The sequence below is a fragment of the Vulpes lagopus genome, chromosome 5 (assembly GCF_018345385.1).
Source record: "Vulpes lagopus strain Blue_001 chromosome 5, ASM1834538v1, whole genome shotgun sequence".
NCBI lineage: Eukaryota > Metazoa > Chordata > Mammalia > Carnivora > Canidae > Vulpes > Vulpes lagopus.
The window spans coordinates 108967701-108980404 of record NC_054828.1 but is presented as its reverse complement, the minus strand read 5'-3'; the positions used below and the strand labels follow the sequence as shown (position 1 = coordinate 108980404).

At 42.8% G+C, this 12704-nt stretch overlaps 1 protein-coding gene across 3 annotated transcripts in view; it reads right to left on the bottom strand.

Annotated features, from left to right (window-relative positions):
- The window catches only part of XDH (xanthine dehydrogenase), a 60361-nt gene extending 54377 nt beyond the window's left edge, over window positions 1-5984 (bottom strand). For 2 of the 3 annotated variants that reach the window (XM_041755363.1, XM_041755365.1), the window contains exon 1: window positions 4367-4426. In XM_041755363.1, coding sequence (XP_041611297.1) covers window positions 4367-4411 — 45 coding nt within the window. In that variant the 5' untranslated portion in view covers window positions 4412-4426. Of the gene's footprint in view, window positions 1-4366; window positions 4427-5597 lie in introns of those variants that run through there. The other variant, XM_041755364.1, reaches the window with a different exon arrangement.
- Between the last annotated feature and the right edge of the window lie 6720 nt (window positions 5985-12704).

The window sequence follows — 12704 nt, the reverse complement described above, 5'->3', positions numbered from 1 at the left end:
AGATGGAAAGGTTGTTTACAAAGTGAGGTGCCAGTTTCCGATGCAAATAGTCAAAGGAAATCCACGAAAAACTCTTTCGCTACTCAGACTCATCATACATTATCAAGGGTAATAGGGTTAGGGTGACTGGAATGGTTAAGGAGAGAGAATATATTACAAGAGTTTCTTTGGAGCAAACAGCACTATGAGTATTACGTCTTCCTAAGGTTGAGGAGAGGTATGTGCCTCACACCTCAAACTTGATGAGGGGGCTTCCATAGCCCTATAGGTGAAGCTAACATACATCCTCTGTAGGACAGGAGATATGGTGGTCTGGCTAGAGAAAGGCTTACCAGAGAAGCCGAAGAAGAAATGGTACTGTTGGGATTGGTGTGTACTCCCAAAGTCCTCACTATGAAGTGTTGGCTCTAGACCTGGTGTAGGCAATGTGAGAGAGCAAACTGGCATGGAGGTGTTTAAATCTCCCCCAGACGCTGACTGTGGAAAGTTTGGGACCTCCAACAGAGTCTGTGTGGAGTGGACTTCCCAACACTAGAAGATGAGGAAGAGCAGTCTGCCAGAGAAAAGCATTCCCCCTGTCATGAGACTTGCAATTGAATGTTCCCAGTGGTGGGAAGCCATCTTACACCGGCACTGATTAAATGAGAACTTTCTTGCTAACTCCACCTCTGTATCCTGAATTGAGACTGTGTATGAAAACTTAGATGTGACCACAGGATTTTTTGTTCATTAAAAGCAATCTAGAAAGTCGTGAAACCACCAGAATTTGCCCTTTGAAGAAAGTTTACAGGAAAGTAGAAAATCAAATGGAGTTTCCTTTCATGATTACACTCCACAAGTCCAGTTTGTTCCAAGTCCCAGTCACAGAGCTCACACAGGAAGTTACTTCTTTTCTCTTGGAGAAGTCATAAATTGCACAAATAAAGATCCCTATCACTTTGCTTGCAAATGACAGGAAGAGGCTCTTAACTTACTACCTTCCCCCTAAGCTATTGCTTCTTCTTTCTTCCAGCTCAGCTTTCATCACATCAGTCCCTTGCTCTGTGCCTTCGGTGACTTCCCACATATTCCAGGTAACATCCAAGTTCCTTAGGCTGTCTTCATTTTCAGCTTTTTCTCCTAGATCTCTGCGAACCTGGTCTTCACACTCCAGAGAAAATACAACATGTGCCTCTAACTCTGTGCCTTTGGCCATTCCGTTCCTCTTCCACCTGCATCTTGACTTAGAAGACCCCAAACGCTTCCCTGGCAAAGGTTTTTTATATCACCCCAGCCAGGAGTGGTCTAACCTTCCTTGCATTCGTAGAGAGAATGGCTGTGCCATTCTCACAGCACAGCTGCAGGGTTGCCCTGGCCAACTCCATGGTACCCTCTCTGAACAGGACACCACAATGGATATTCCAAAGGACAGATGCTTTGTGGGTATATGAGCTGAGGAAATACTGGGTTCAGCAGATTGTTCTGATAAAACTTAAAGATCAAAATAAATACTAGCTCTAATAGATTTTAACCCACTAAATAAGATTAAGACTTATGAGTCCAAAGTGATAACTAATAAATAAACAAATTGGAAGAAGGGAAAGTTCTTCTAGGAATGACAACTAATGAATACAGTTAACCATCTTGCAATCAGTATAATAATTGATCCAGTCAAGAATCATCAATGGGTGCTAAAACTAGCAGGTGAAAGTTTAATGATCAAGACACATAGACTCAAAGTATCTTCTCACAGATTATTTATTAACTATAAAAGTTAAAAAAGTAATCTTACAGTGGAGAAAACTGATGGACACCACTTTAACCAAGTGATCCAAGTTCACATTGGGGAAATAATGTGAATAATGGGGAAAATAATTTCCCCTCTAAATAATGGGGAAACTGACATCTTGTGTCTCCCAATGTAATGCACGGAGGAACATTTATCACTTCTCTGGCATTCCTGCCCCAAATGCAGACTCTGAATCCAATTATAAGGAAGCATGACACAAACTCAAAATGAGAGATATTCTAAGAAATAATGGCCCATTCTCCTCATAAACATCAATGGCACAAAAGACAAGGAAAGTTAAAGAGCCGTTCCAGCTTTCAGGAAATTTAAGAAATATGGCAATTGACTGTATGACCCTGGGTCCTGTGGACTGACTTAGGGGAAAAGTTATAAATGATATTATTGGGGAAATTGGAATATGTTGCAGAAGGGCTATAGATTAGATAATAGTATTATATCAACACTGGATTTCCTGACTTTTATAGGGACTGGTTCTATAAGAATACTCTCACTCTTCATTTAAGGCGTAAGAGGGCATGACATTGGAAATTTACCCTCAAATGGTTGGGAAAGAAAATTTTATATTTTATGTATCCATTTCTATTAACTATATACGTAAATAAATATAAAAAATTATTTAGGTACTTATATACATCTGTGTATCTACATATGTATACATCTGTAAACATATCCATATATATCAAATACATGTGTGTATCACATAAACACCTGTGTGTGTGTGTGTGTGTGTGTGTGTGTGTGTGTACAAGGAGAGAAAATGAGAGAGATAATGATAAAGCAAATGTGGCAAAATGGGAACAGTTGGTGAATGTGAGTAGTCTTTTGAGTATTTTTTTGTATTCTTCTTGCAACTTTTTTGTACATTTAAAATAATTTCAAAATGTAAAAACGTTTAAAAAATAAATTTCTTCAGTAGAGGATTTCTAAGGGCTTTTAATACTCGTGCCTTCATTCTATCCTCATTAAATTGGGCACCTGCTATGTGCCTACATTGTGCTAAGTAGTTTAAGAATATCTGAAAAGAGGGGGTGCCTGGGTGGCTCAGTTGGTTAAGACTCATGATTTCAGTTCAGGTCATGATCTCATGGGTCATGGGATGGAGCCCCGTGTCACGTTTCATGCTCTGCAGGAAGTCTGCTGGAGATTCTCTCCCCTGCCCCTCCCCCAACTTGCAAGTGTGCACATTTTCTCCCTCCTCTCCCTCTCTCTCTAAAACAAATAAATCTTCTTTAGAAAGAGAGAGAGAGGAGTATCTGAAAAGAGCATTTCATGAGATTAGCTTTCTGTGAAATACATTTTGCAATTTATTACTTTGCCTAATTATAATCTATCTCTTTAACTGGTCCATAAGGTCTCGAATGGTAGATGCCTGGCCTCTTCTTTAGAGATCATATTAATCCAATGCATACGACCCCACAGGCACAGGCCTGGGAGGAGCTCATAAATGTGAGTGAGCCCAAGCCGCTGTGAGGCTCTCTGTAGCTGCCACCTGCTTCTGTGAGGATCACCCCTGGACACCTTTAGCTGTACTTCGCACATCAAGTCTGCCAGACTCCTCCAGGTGCTGCGATCTCCACTAAACAGAGAGCGACTGCTGAGAAACTCTAGACTGCTGCCCACCAAAATGACTGTCACTACAATAATACCAAAATCCTGGGCAGCTCTTCCTTTCCCTCCAACTTTGACTCTAAAACAGAAAACATGGAAACGATGATCATCAAGGCCCATCACCACCACAGAAGGCCCCTGAGGTATTTGATGGGTGGCATCTTATACCCTCTCCAGGACCCCAGTTGGTGGAGACAGAGTCCTAGACTGCCTGAAATTGGAAGAATAATAGGCTTACATTGCAGAATGAGTCACCAACAGCTTCTTTGGTAACTTATCCGCACAATGTCCAGTAACAAAAGATCTACGTCTAGTAAGATCTTAGAAATAGAAATGGAAACAAACTTACTCACAGCTGCCTTGATCTGGGAATTCCTGCTTGGTCTTGTTTGCAAAGCATAGCTTTTACCTTATCACTCCTTGACTGCCTCTCCACCTTTCTAGTAGTTTCTCAAGAGGCCACAGGTTTATAAATTACAAACATGAGTATGCATCACAGAAATTGACAATAGTAAAAGCTTCCAGAGATAGTAGGGTCTGATATGACGATACCATCTAAAAATTTTAAATTGCTTTCCCTAAAGTGGAACTAAAATTCAGGGAGAAACAGCTTTGCCAAGCCAGATTTACCTTGAAATATTCCCATTCAGGTCCAGTGCATCACAGCACGCCATCGCTAAGGAAGAGCAGAACCTTGTCCTGTCACACACGAATTGATGGCATGATAAATAATAGAATCTTAGAGTAAAATGTGGCCTTCAAAGTCATTGAATCCAGCTTCCCACTCAATGTAAAAATTGCTTAGAAAAATTCCACAGAAGATGCTTTGTATGAGTAACACTTCTAGAAAGTCAACTCAACTGTTTCTTGAATCCCTCCAATGCAATCACTGGATGCACAACAAAGTTGTTGGCAAAGTTGGATGCAAAAGTCTCACGACCGTCAGTCAACAGAGAAACTTTGCCTTACCTCTTGGTTTGCTACCAGATGCCAATCCTGAAAAGACGTTGACATGGAGAAACACACCGAATCTGGAAGAACATGGCTGACCTTATCCTCAGTGCCTCCCAGTGGCACCACTCACACTGAATCCAATGATCTTCAGAGCACTGATGTGCCATGGCTCATGGAATTCCCTTTGCCAGTCACCCAGACACATCCTGACAATTTAAGCCCTGGATGCCCCATGAAACACATTTTAGCCCTTGAAAATTACCTCAAACATTGCCCAATTTCTCAACTCAAAGGTGCCAATAGAGCAAAACAAAACTACCCTTCTTTGGGGGCCCTTTGTCACATTTATCGCTCACACTGTTCACATGGCCATTTATAAGGTGCAACTATGGCTATCCTTTTACTGTCCCTCTCATTCCCTACTGGGGAACTGGAGCAGACAGGAGCACCCCAGCAACCGTGTAGGGAAGGGGCTGGGGATGATGCAATGTGTTTGCACGCTCCCTCCCTGAACCTGCTGTGAAATTTGCAAAGATTCACACCCTTGCGGTGCCCACAGGACTGGTACCCAAGTCTGAAGTCCCTCTCTGCTCCACCCACCTCCCCACCCCCGTTTCCCCTCATACTGATAAAGTTCATCCAAGTAGGCAGTTTTTATCACAGTAAGAAACTTGAAATATTTATATGCAGTACCAAGTGCAGGGAGGGGGAGGAACGTGTCCCTTATGGAAAAAAAAATGTGGCTTGCCACAACATGCCAGTAAATGTCCTCACACAAGTTAGCTGTCACATTTACCATGAAGTACCAAAATCAAAGGCTATGTCCATCTTATATTTTCTTGCTGGTAAGAAAACAAGTTCCTGTTCCTTCTCTCAGAAAAGAGGGTGATGAAAGCCTGGATTAAACACACAGAAATAGAGGTGTGGGGGGTGACTTCCAATCTCACGGAGGAACCTATGCCCCATCTCAGCTTTGAGCTAGTGTCTCTGCTGCTGAAGATGGTGTGGACTTGAATCCCTCTGCTCGCCTGCCTCCCCACGCTCCTCTGCCCCCTTTGCGTCTTGACTGTGTTCCAGCTCTAAGCAGGTTTTCTTTCCTCAGTGTTACCCAAAAGGCACCCACACTTTGAAGGGAGAGAGAGAGAGGAGAGGGGAAGGAGTGAGAGAGGATCTGAAAGAGAGAGAATAGGACACACCTCTCTCCCAGGGAGCAGAGAAGCCGGACCAAAGCCCAGCTCTTTCTCACCTTTTTGCCATTCACGAAGAAAACCAATTCGTCAGCTGTCATTGTTGCCGGTCAGGTCCCTGAATCCAGGTGTCTCACTCCCCAAGAGGCACTAACACGTATTGCTGCTCAGCAACTTGAAAAATACACTTCCCAATGAAGTGAAACTTGGCCGGCCAATGGAAAGAGAGCAGCCTAGAGCTTCAGGGCACAGAGAGTTCTTGGCAAAAGCCACCAGTTTACATAATCAAGGAAAATGCAAACAATCATACATAGGAAGGCACACTCCCAACATCTGTCACAAAGAACACAGACGAAAGGCCCAGACAGATACCAGCCAGGGGATGACCTGTGTGGTCTTCAGCACCACCTTCAGGGAACCTGCTTCGTCGCCCCCCTGCCCAAGGCAGAGAAGGAGGAAGGGCTGTGGGCAGAGCCACAGCAAGAGAAATGATTCACACCTTTGCCCTCTCCACTTGTCATTTTGCCATTCAGGCTTACAGCAACCCACCCCTTACACAGATGCCTCATTCACACACAGCTGGGACGAATACAGAGGTCCCCAGCCCTGGAGCCCAGTGACCCAGAACCAAAACCTGGCCATTTGACCTCAGCATTGTTGTTTTCAGGACGCAGTGGCTTTCATCCTGTAAATGGGCGTATGAATGGCCCCAAGAGCAGAAGCTGGACAGACAAACAATGTATTTTCATAGTGTTTTGTAAGTTTGCCAAGAACCAAAATCTTTATTACTATTGCAAATGTATTATTGATGACACAACAAAAATTATCCTGTTAACAAACCAATTTTTGATATTTTTCTTTTGCTTGTTTCTCTCAGGAAAAGGCCCTTGATGAGCTATCAGAGTAACTCATGAGAATATTTCTAATTGTCAAATAAATTAAAACACCCACCCACACCTTACGGGCCCAGGCCAAGTCAACCCGGAGCTGCAAACCTTCCCCCTCCCAGTATCCTTTCCCTCCTGGTGTAAACACACACGCACACTGCCCACCTGGGCAGCTGCGTGAGCTTTGTGTGCCCAGCTGTGCCTCCCCACTTGCACATACATGCACACACACACACACACACACACACACACACATTCCCTCTTGTCCTCTTTAGTCTTAGAACAACCCATATGGCTACTCAGCCAGCCTCTCTGAAATGGGTCACTTCCTCCAGGCCCCTCGCAGTCTACTTGGCGAAAGAAGGAGTCTTAGGCAGATGTACTTGGATAGCACCAGCTTAGCGAAACCACAGACTGCCCGGACATTGTCAACACCATGCCCCCCTCCCTCCATACACTTTTATTTAAGCAGGAGATGAGATCTCACTTGTAGGATCACCAAGCGTCCCTGTCTGGTCCCAACTCTCCTGGTTGAAGCATGGAAATTGTGACAAATCTCTCAGTCTAGGGCAATGGGGGATGGTTGGTCACCATAAAAAATGGTTCTTAACTGGAGGATTGGGTAGAGTAGATATTCCCATGTCTATAGGTTTCATGGTCATGACTAAGAGCTGCTACTGGCATCTAGTAGATAAGAGGCCAGGGATGCTACTAAACCCCCCACAAAGGACAGGACAGCGCCCCACAACAAAGAATCATCTGGTCTTAAAATGTCAATAGACCCAAGATTGAGAAACCCCGCTCTAAAAGGAAGAGGGAAGAAGGAGGCAGAGAGAGGAAGAGAGGGGTTGGATCTGGGCAATGTTTCGTAATAGGTCAGTACTCCCTAACCGCACTCACTCCTCTGTGGTGGAGAGGCTTTTCCTCTATCCACTGATCCACCCAGTTTTGCAAGCCCTATACTGCCACACCTCCTCCCCCCCACAACTAGACTCTGGCCAAAGTCCCAGGAAACATTCGATGTCCAGGTGGAGGGCTGAGGAAAGAGCTTGGGACGTGGGGGGTTAGATAGTCTGGCTTAAATCATAGCTCTGGTACTACTGTGAGACCTTTGACAAAAATCACTCTCTTGGCTTCAATCTTATCTATGAAATGAAGTTGAATGCCTACTTTGTAAGAGTCCTATCTGGTAAGAATGAAAGGAGACATAGTTTAGGCAGCTGAACTTCAGCCTCTTTCTCTTATCTGGAGGTGAAATTCCTCTCTGTTATTGTGAAGCATTAAAAAAAAGTGAAATATTTAATAAGGGCTTATATATTGTTCAGATTTTATATCTGTGATAACTGTAGTAACCAGTTTATTTCTATAATATTGAGATTTGGCTAAACATTGACTTTGTATGATTACTCATTATTTGACAAAATATTGGTGAACTTTTCCTTCCCTGTACTTTTTCAAAATGTTACAAATTAGAAGAAAACAGTCTAAAATAAGCATTTTCCCCCAAGCTAAAGACCTCCTGTAGATGCTTTCAATATTGAGATGAATTCACAAATTTGGGTTGAATTAATGGGATTTCGTGGTTTGGGGAATAGGGCAAGTCTAACCTACATTATATTAACTTACCCTGTTTTTCCTAAGCAATGCCTTGGTTTATAATAGGCACTGTATTGGTGTGTGAGGTCTTAAATCCGAAGAAAAGCCAAATAGGCCCGGAGGACTCCTGGACAGAAGCTTCTTCCCTCCTGGAACAATGCTTGCAGAAAATTCCTGGGATAACACTCACAGGAAATTCCTGGAACACTTGCAGGAAATTGCTAGAGCTAAGAATGAAAAGATAGCAGAGAACAGAGTCTTTATTTCTGGAACAGTGAACTCCCTTGGGGTCAAGCACTCCCTGGAGGAAAAACAATTCAGGAGAACTTTTGGAATGTTCTCCAGAGGCCTGGTCAGGGCCCGGTGACAGCTGTCGAGCCTTTCCTGCTTTGGAGCTGATGTTTTGGTGAGCAGCACACATCCTGGCAGCTTCTGGTACGTCCTGGCAGTTCCTGACATATCCTGCAGAAGACTCCTGCCAGCTCTGAACCGGCTTTGGCTGCAGTGCTCTTGGGGGCTCCTTCCCTTGCTTTACATCTGAATTTGCATTTTTACCTGTACCCCACAGCATTTTCTGTTCATTTTCTTCACTCGCAAAAAAGTTTCACTTAAAAAGGAAAAAAATCACTTTTCTTTCAGAATATTCCATTACTCATTTTTTGGTGTTTTTTGTTTTTTTTTGTTTTGTTTTGTTTTCTGCTAAGTTTGTTATTGTTTTTTTGTTTTTTTTCCTAGGCTTAGTTTCTCTCCTACAAAGGTCCATGCTGGATAAAAGATTTTGCTGTGTTCTCAGAGCATCACTGCGTGGCACCTCTCTTCCCTTGTTCTCCCAGACATCTAGATTATTAACCAGCCCTAATCATAGTTCTTGACACCTGAGTAGCATAATATGATTTCATTTGATCTTTTAACAGCCCTGCAAGATGGGCAGGGAAGTAATTATTATCTTCCCTTTCTAGACAAAGAAAATGGGGGTCAAAGAGGTTGACTTGCCAACAGTGTCACAGCACATTAGCCTCCTTCCTACCCACTCCCTAGCAGAGAAATCATCTCTTTGATGGTTCTTCACTAACTGTGGAGCATAAACCCAGGATTGTCAGCATAGCATTCATGGCCCTTCTCAGTTTATCCCTGGTGCCTAGCATAGTGCCAGGTCTGCAAGAAGGATTAATAAATGCTTACTGGATTGAGCCCACAGTGCAAGGAAAGAGTTGAATTTTCAGAAATCTCTAAGCTCCTTTTTCTTGACTCATCAGATTTTTTTTTCGTATAGTTAACATGATATTACATTGGTTTCAGGTGTACAATATAGTGATTCAACAACTCCAAATATTACGCTGTGCTTTCACAAGTGTTGCTACCATCTGTCACTGTGCAACACTATTACAATATCTTCAGCTGTGTTCCCTGTGCTGTGCCTTCCATCCCTGTTGTGCCCAAGATTGCGAATCCAAGAAACCACCAAGGAGCCTACACGATGCAAACGCCTGAGGGTTTATTTACAAACTCAAGCTTGGGTCCAAGTATACTCAACACAGTGGAGCAGGGACTTGGACCCCGAGGTGGGTTTCAGCTTAGTTTTATGGGCTGGTCTAGGGGACCTCCAGAAGGGGTGGAGGAATTTCTCAAATTCTGTTTACATTCTGATATGGGGCTTTCAAGGGCATTGAGCTCTGCTCTCATTCTGATATGGAACTTTCTGCCACGGGCATTGAGCTCTGTTCTCATTCTAATATGGGGCTTTCTAGGGCGTTAAGCTGTAAACTGTTTTTTCCCTGTAACTGAAGAAATGTAAATTTCAGCTCTTATTCACAGGGGCCTGGGATGGCTGTACCTGTGCTAACGCTGAACTTAAAGTGGAATGGCCTTAATTTTCTCGGCCTCCACAATCCCCCTAACTTACTCATTCCATAACTAGAAGCCTGTATCTCCCACTCCCCTTCACTCATTCTGCTGTCCCCCTACCACCCTCCCCTCTGGCAACCATCAGTGCTCTGTATCTGTAGATCTGATTCTTGCTTATTTTTTAATAAGCAAGAATCAGTTTGTTTTTTCGTTTGTTTTTTAGATTCCATGTGTAAGTGAAATCATATATTTGTACTTCCCAATCTGACTTATTTCACTTAGCATAATAGCTCCTGACATTTTTTTTTTTTTAAGATTTTATTTATAAGAGAGAGAGTGAGCAAGCATGAAAGCATGAGTGGGAAAGAAGGGCAGACAGAGAGGGAGGAGTAGGATTCCCGATGAGCAGGGAGCCCAATGAGGGACTCGATCCCAGGACCCTCATATCAAAAACAGAACTTTTTCCCATCATTCCATGTATTATTAGCAACATTTAATTCCTTCATCAGCTCCTTTCCAACTAACCTTCTTTCATTGATATTAGGTAACCAGCATGAGGAACCAGGTTCCTCAGCAACAAGTAATCATTTATTACTATGGAAGAAATCAACACTTGATATTCTATACACATCTAGGAAGTAGATCCTTCTAGAATTAAGAAGCTGATATTATTGAAAAAGAGACACAGAATCAAAACTAAAAGCATCTGAATTTCAGCCTGGGTCAGTTACTACATGCATACAAGAGCTCAAGGAATAGAAAGAGCCCAGGAGCAGTTTAAACCCACTTTATCTGTCTGTATCTATTATGCTTTTGACAATGTCTTTTGTACTCAATAAACTCCATAACCCTGGAGACCTTTGTGGTGATGACAATGTGTGCCCCTCAGAACACAAAGTAAGTTCTCTCTTTCTAATTCAAGGTGCTCCAGCACAATTCAGGAAAGAGAGTCCTTACTTCTGGCTCATACAAAGGGTCAACTCACATTTACTCTGTAGACAGTAGGCCTAACAAGTAGCCACTGAGGAAGATTATTTTCACAATTTGTTTGCACCCTCTATGCCTCTCACCTGACTTTTTTTCATATTATCATCTGAAATACTATCTAACATAGTCCACTTAACATGTTTATTACTGCACCCATTCTCTCCGTACCCAACAGAATGTAAGTATGGCACACATGTCTACCGTTTCACAAAATATTCATACCCTCCTCCTCTAATGAAGAGTTTCTGCTGGGAGGTCACTGCCCAGCCAAGAGCACCATTTCCTATCCTCTTAGAGGTGAGGAAGCCCTATGACTGAGTTCTGATAATATAATGTAGGTGAATGTGATGTTCACAATATCCAGGCTCCCATTCTCTCTGTCCCACTGTCTGATCATTAATGTCAATGCCCAGGGTGACCTTGGAAGCCACACATTGAAGATGGCACAGCCTCCCGTCAGCCCAAGTACTTAAAAAAGCACAATGATCTGAGTGCTCCCTTCTCCCACCCTCATAGCTGTTGGGAAGGAATATTTTTTCCCTCTGTCCTTCAAAGTGCTTCTAAATGGTCCAAGAATTAAATTAATAAGAGACAGATAAATAGGAGAAAAAAACAAACAAAAAAACCCCCAATGTCTCTTTGCCTCCGGGTACATACAGGGAGGGTACCTTTAACGGGGATGAATTATTTTCTGCTTTCTGGAGACAAAGGATGGGATCAAGAGTGCAGTCAGGTTCTTCTTGAACTGGTTGTTTCTTAAATAACTTCAATTTAAAATAATCAGTATGCCAAAGTGGTTCATTTTAGGGCAGACTGCCCTTGGCCCCCACATTGTCTATGTGACCTTACAGGAACAAGAAATAAATTTGTATTGTGCTTACCCACTGCGATTTCTGGGTTCGTCTGTTACAGCACCCGTTATTACATGTGCTAATACAGTAAGTTCCCCAAGGGCAGAGATGTCTATCTGTTTTTTTTTCAGTGCAAAACATTACATGGACATGATAGACACAGTATTTACTAAAAAAAAAAATGTTGAATAATGAATGAAGAACAAACGCATAAATGTCAGCAATGCCAGAACCTAGTTTTAATTAAATGCAAGAAAGCATGGCTTAAATGTCTGATTTGGTCCGCTTGCAAAGCTGCATGTACAAATGATGCCACCGAGAACTATGGGTTCCTGAATAAAAGATCTGTCATGCCCGAGTCCTGTTTAAGTGGACTTAAGTGTCCTCATCCTCAGAACCTGTTTTAAAGATGAGCTTCAGAGCAACTTCTACACCGGGCAAGAGTCACATATCCATTCATATGTCACTTTTAACAGGACTCTGCCATCTACTAGGCACTGTACTGAGCATTGATACTAACTACAGGGTCAGAGAGGCCTAAAAGGTACTTTATTGTACCTTTTGGAAAATCCAGGATTCCTGAGCCAGCGTTGCAGTCCCAGAACTCACCCTCCCTCCTAAATCAGCACTCCCCAGAGCAGAGATGCTGAAATCAGACTTATATATTGATATTTTCAAAGTTGTTATCATTGAAAACTTGAGAGCTTCCTTCAGCCCTCCCAGGGCCCTCACAGTTGTCTCTGGGAAGTCATCTCAGGGTACAGGCTCTACGGGGGAGATCACCTGCTGTTCCCATTCTAAATTTGTCCTTGAACCAGAATGCTCTGCAGGAACATAGTGTTGCTAATCCTGTTATTTGCTTTTTCTTTTAAAAAGGAAGGAATTCCTTCTCTTCTGGGGGAAAAATAAAAGATCCCATTAAACCGCTGTTAATACCCTGAAGCATACATACAACCCCAAAATGAAACATCATCTCCAGAGTATTCAGGGCCAGAAGGCA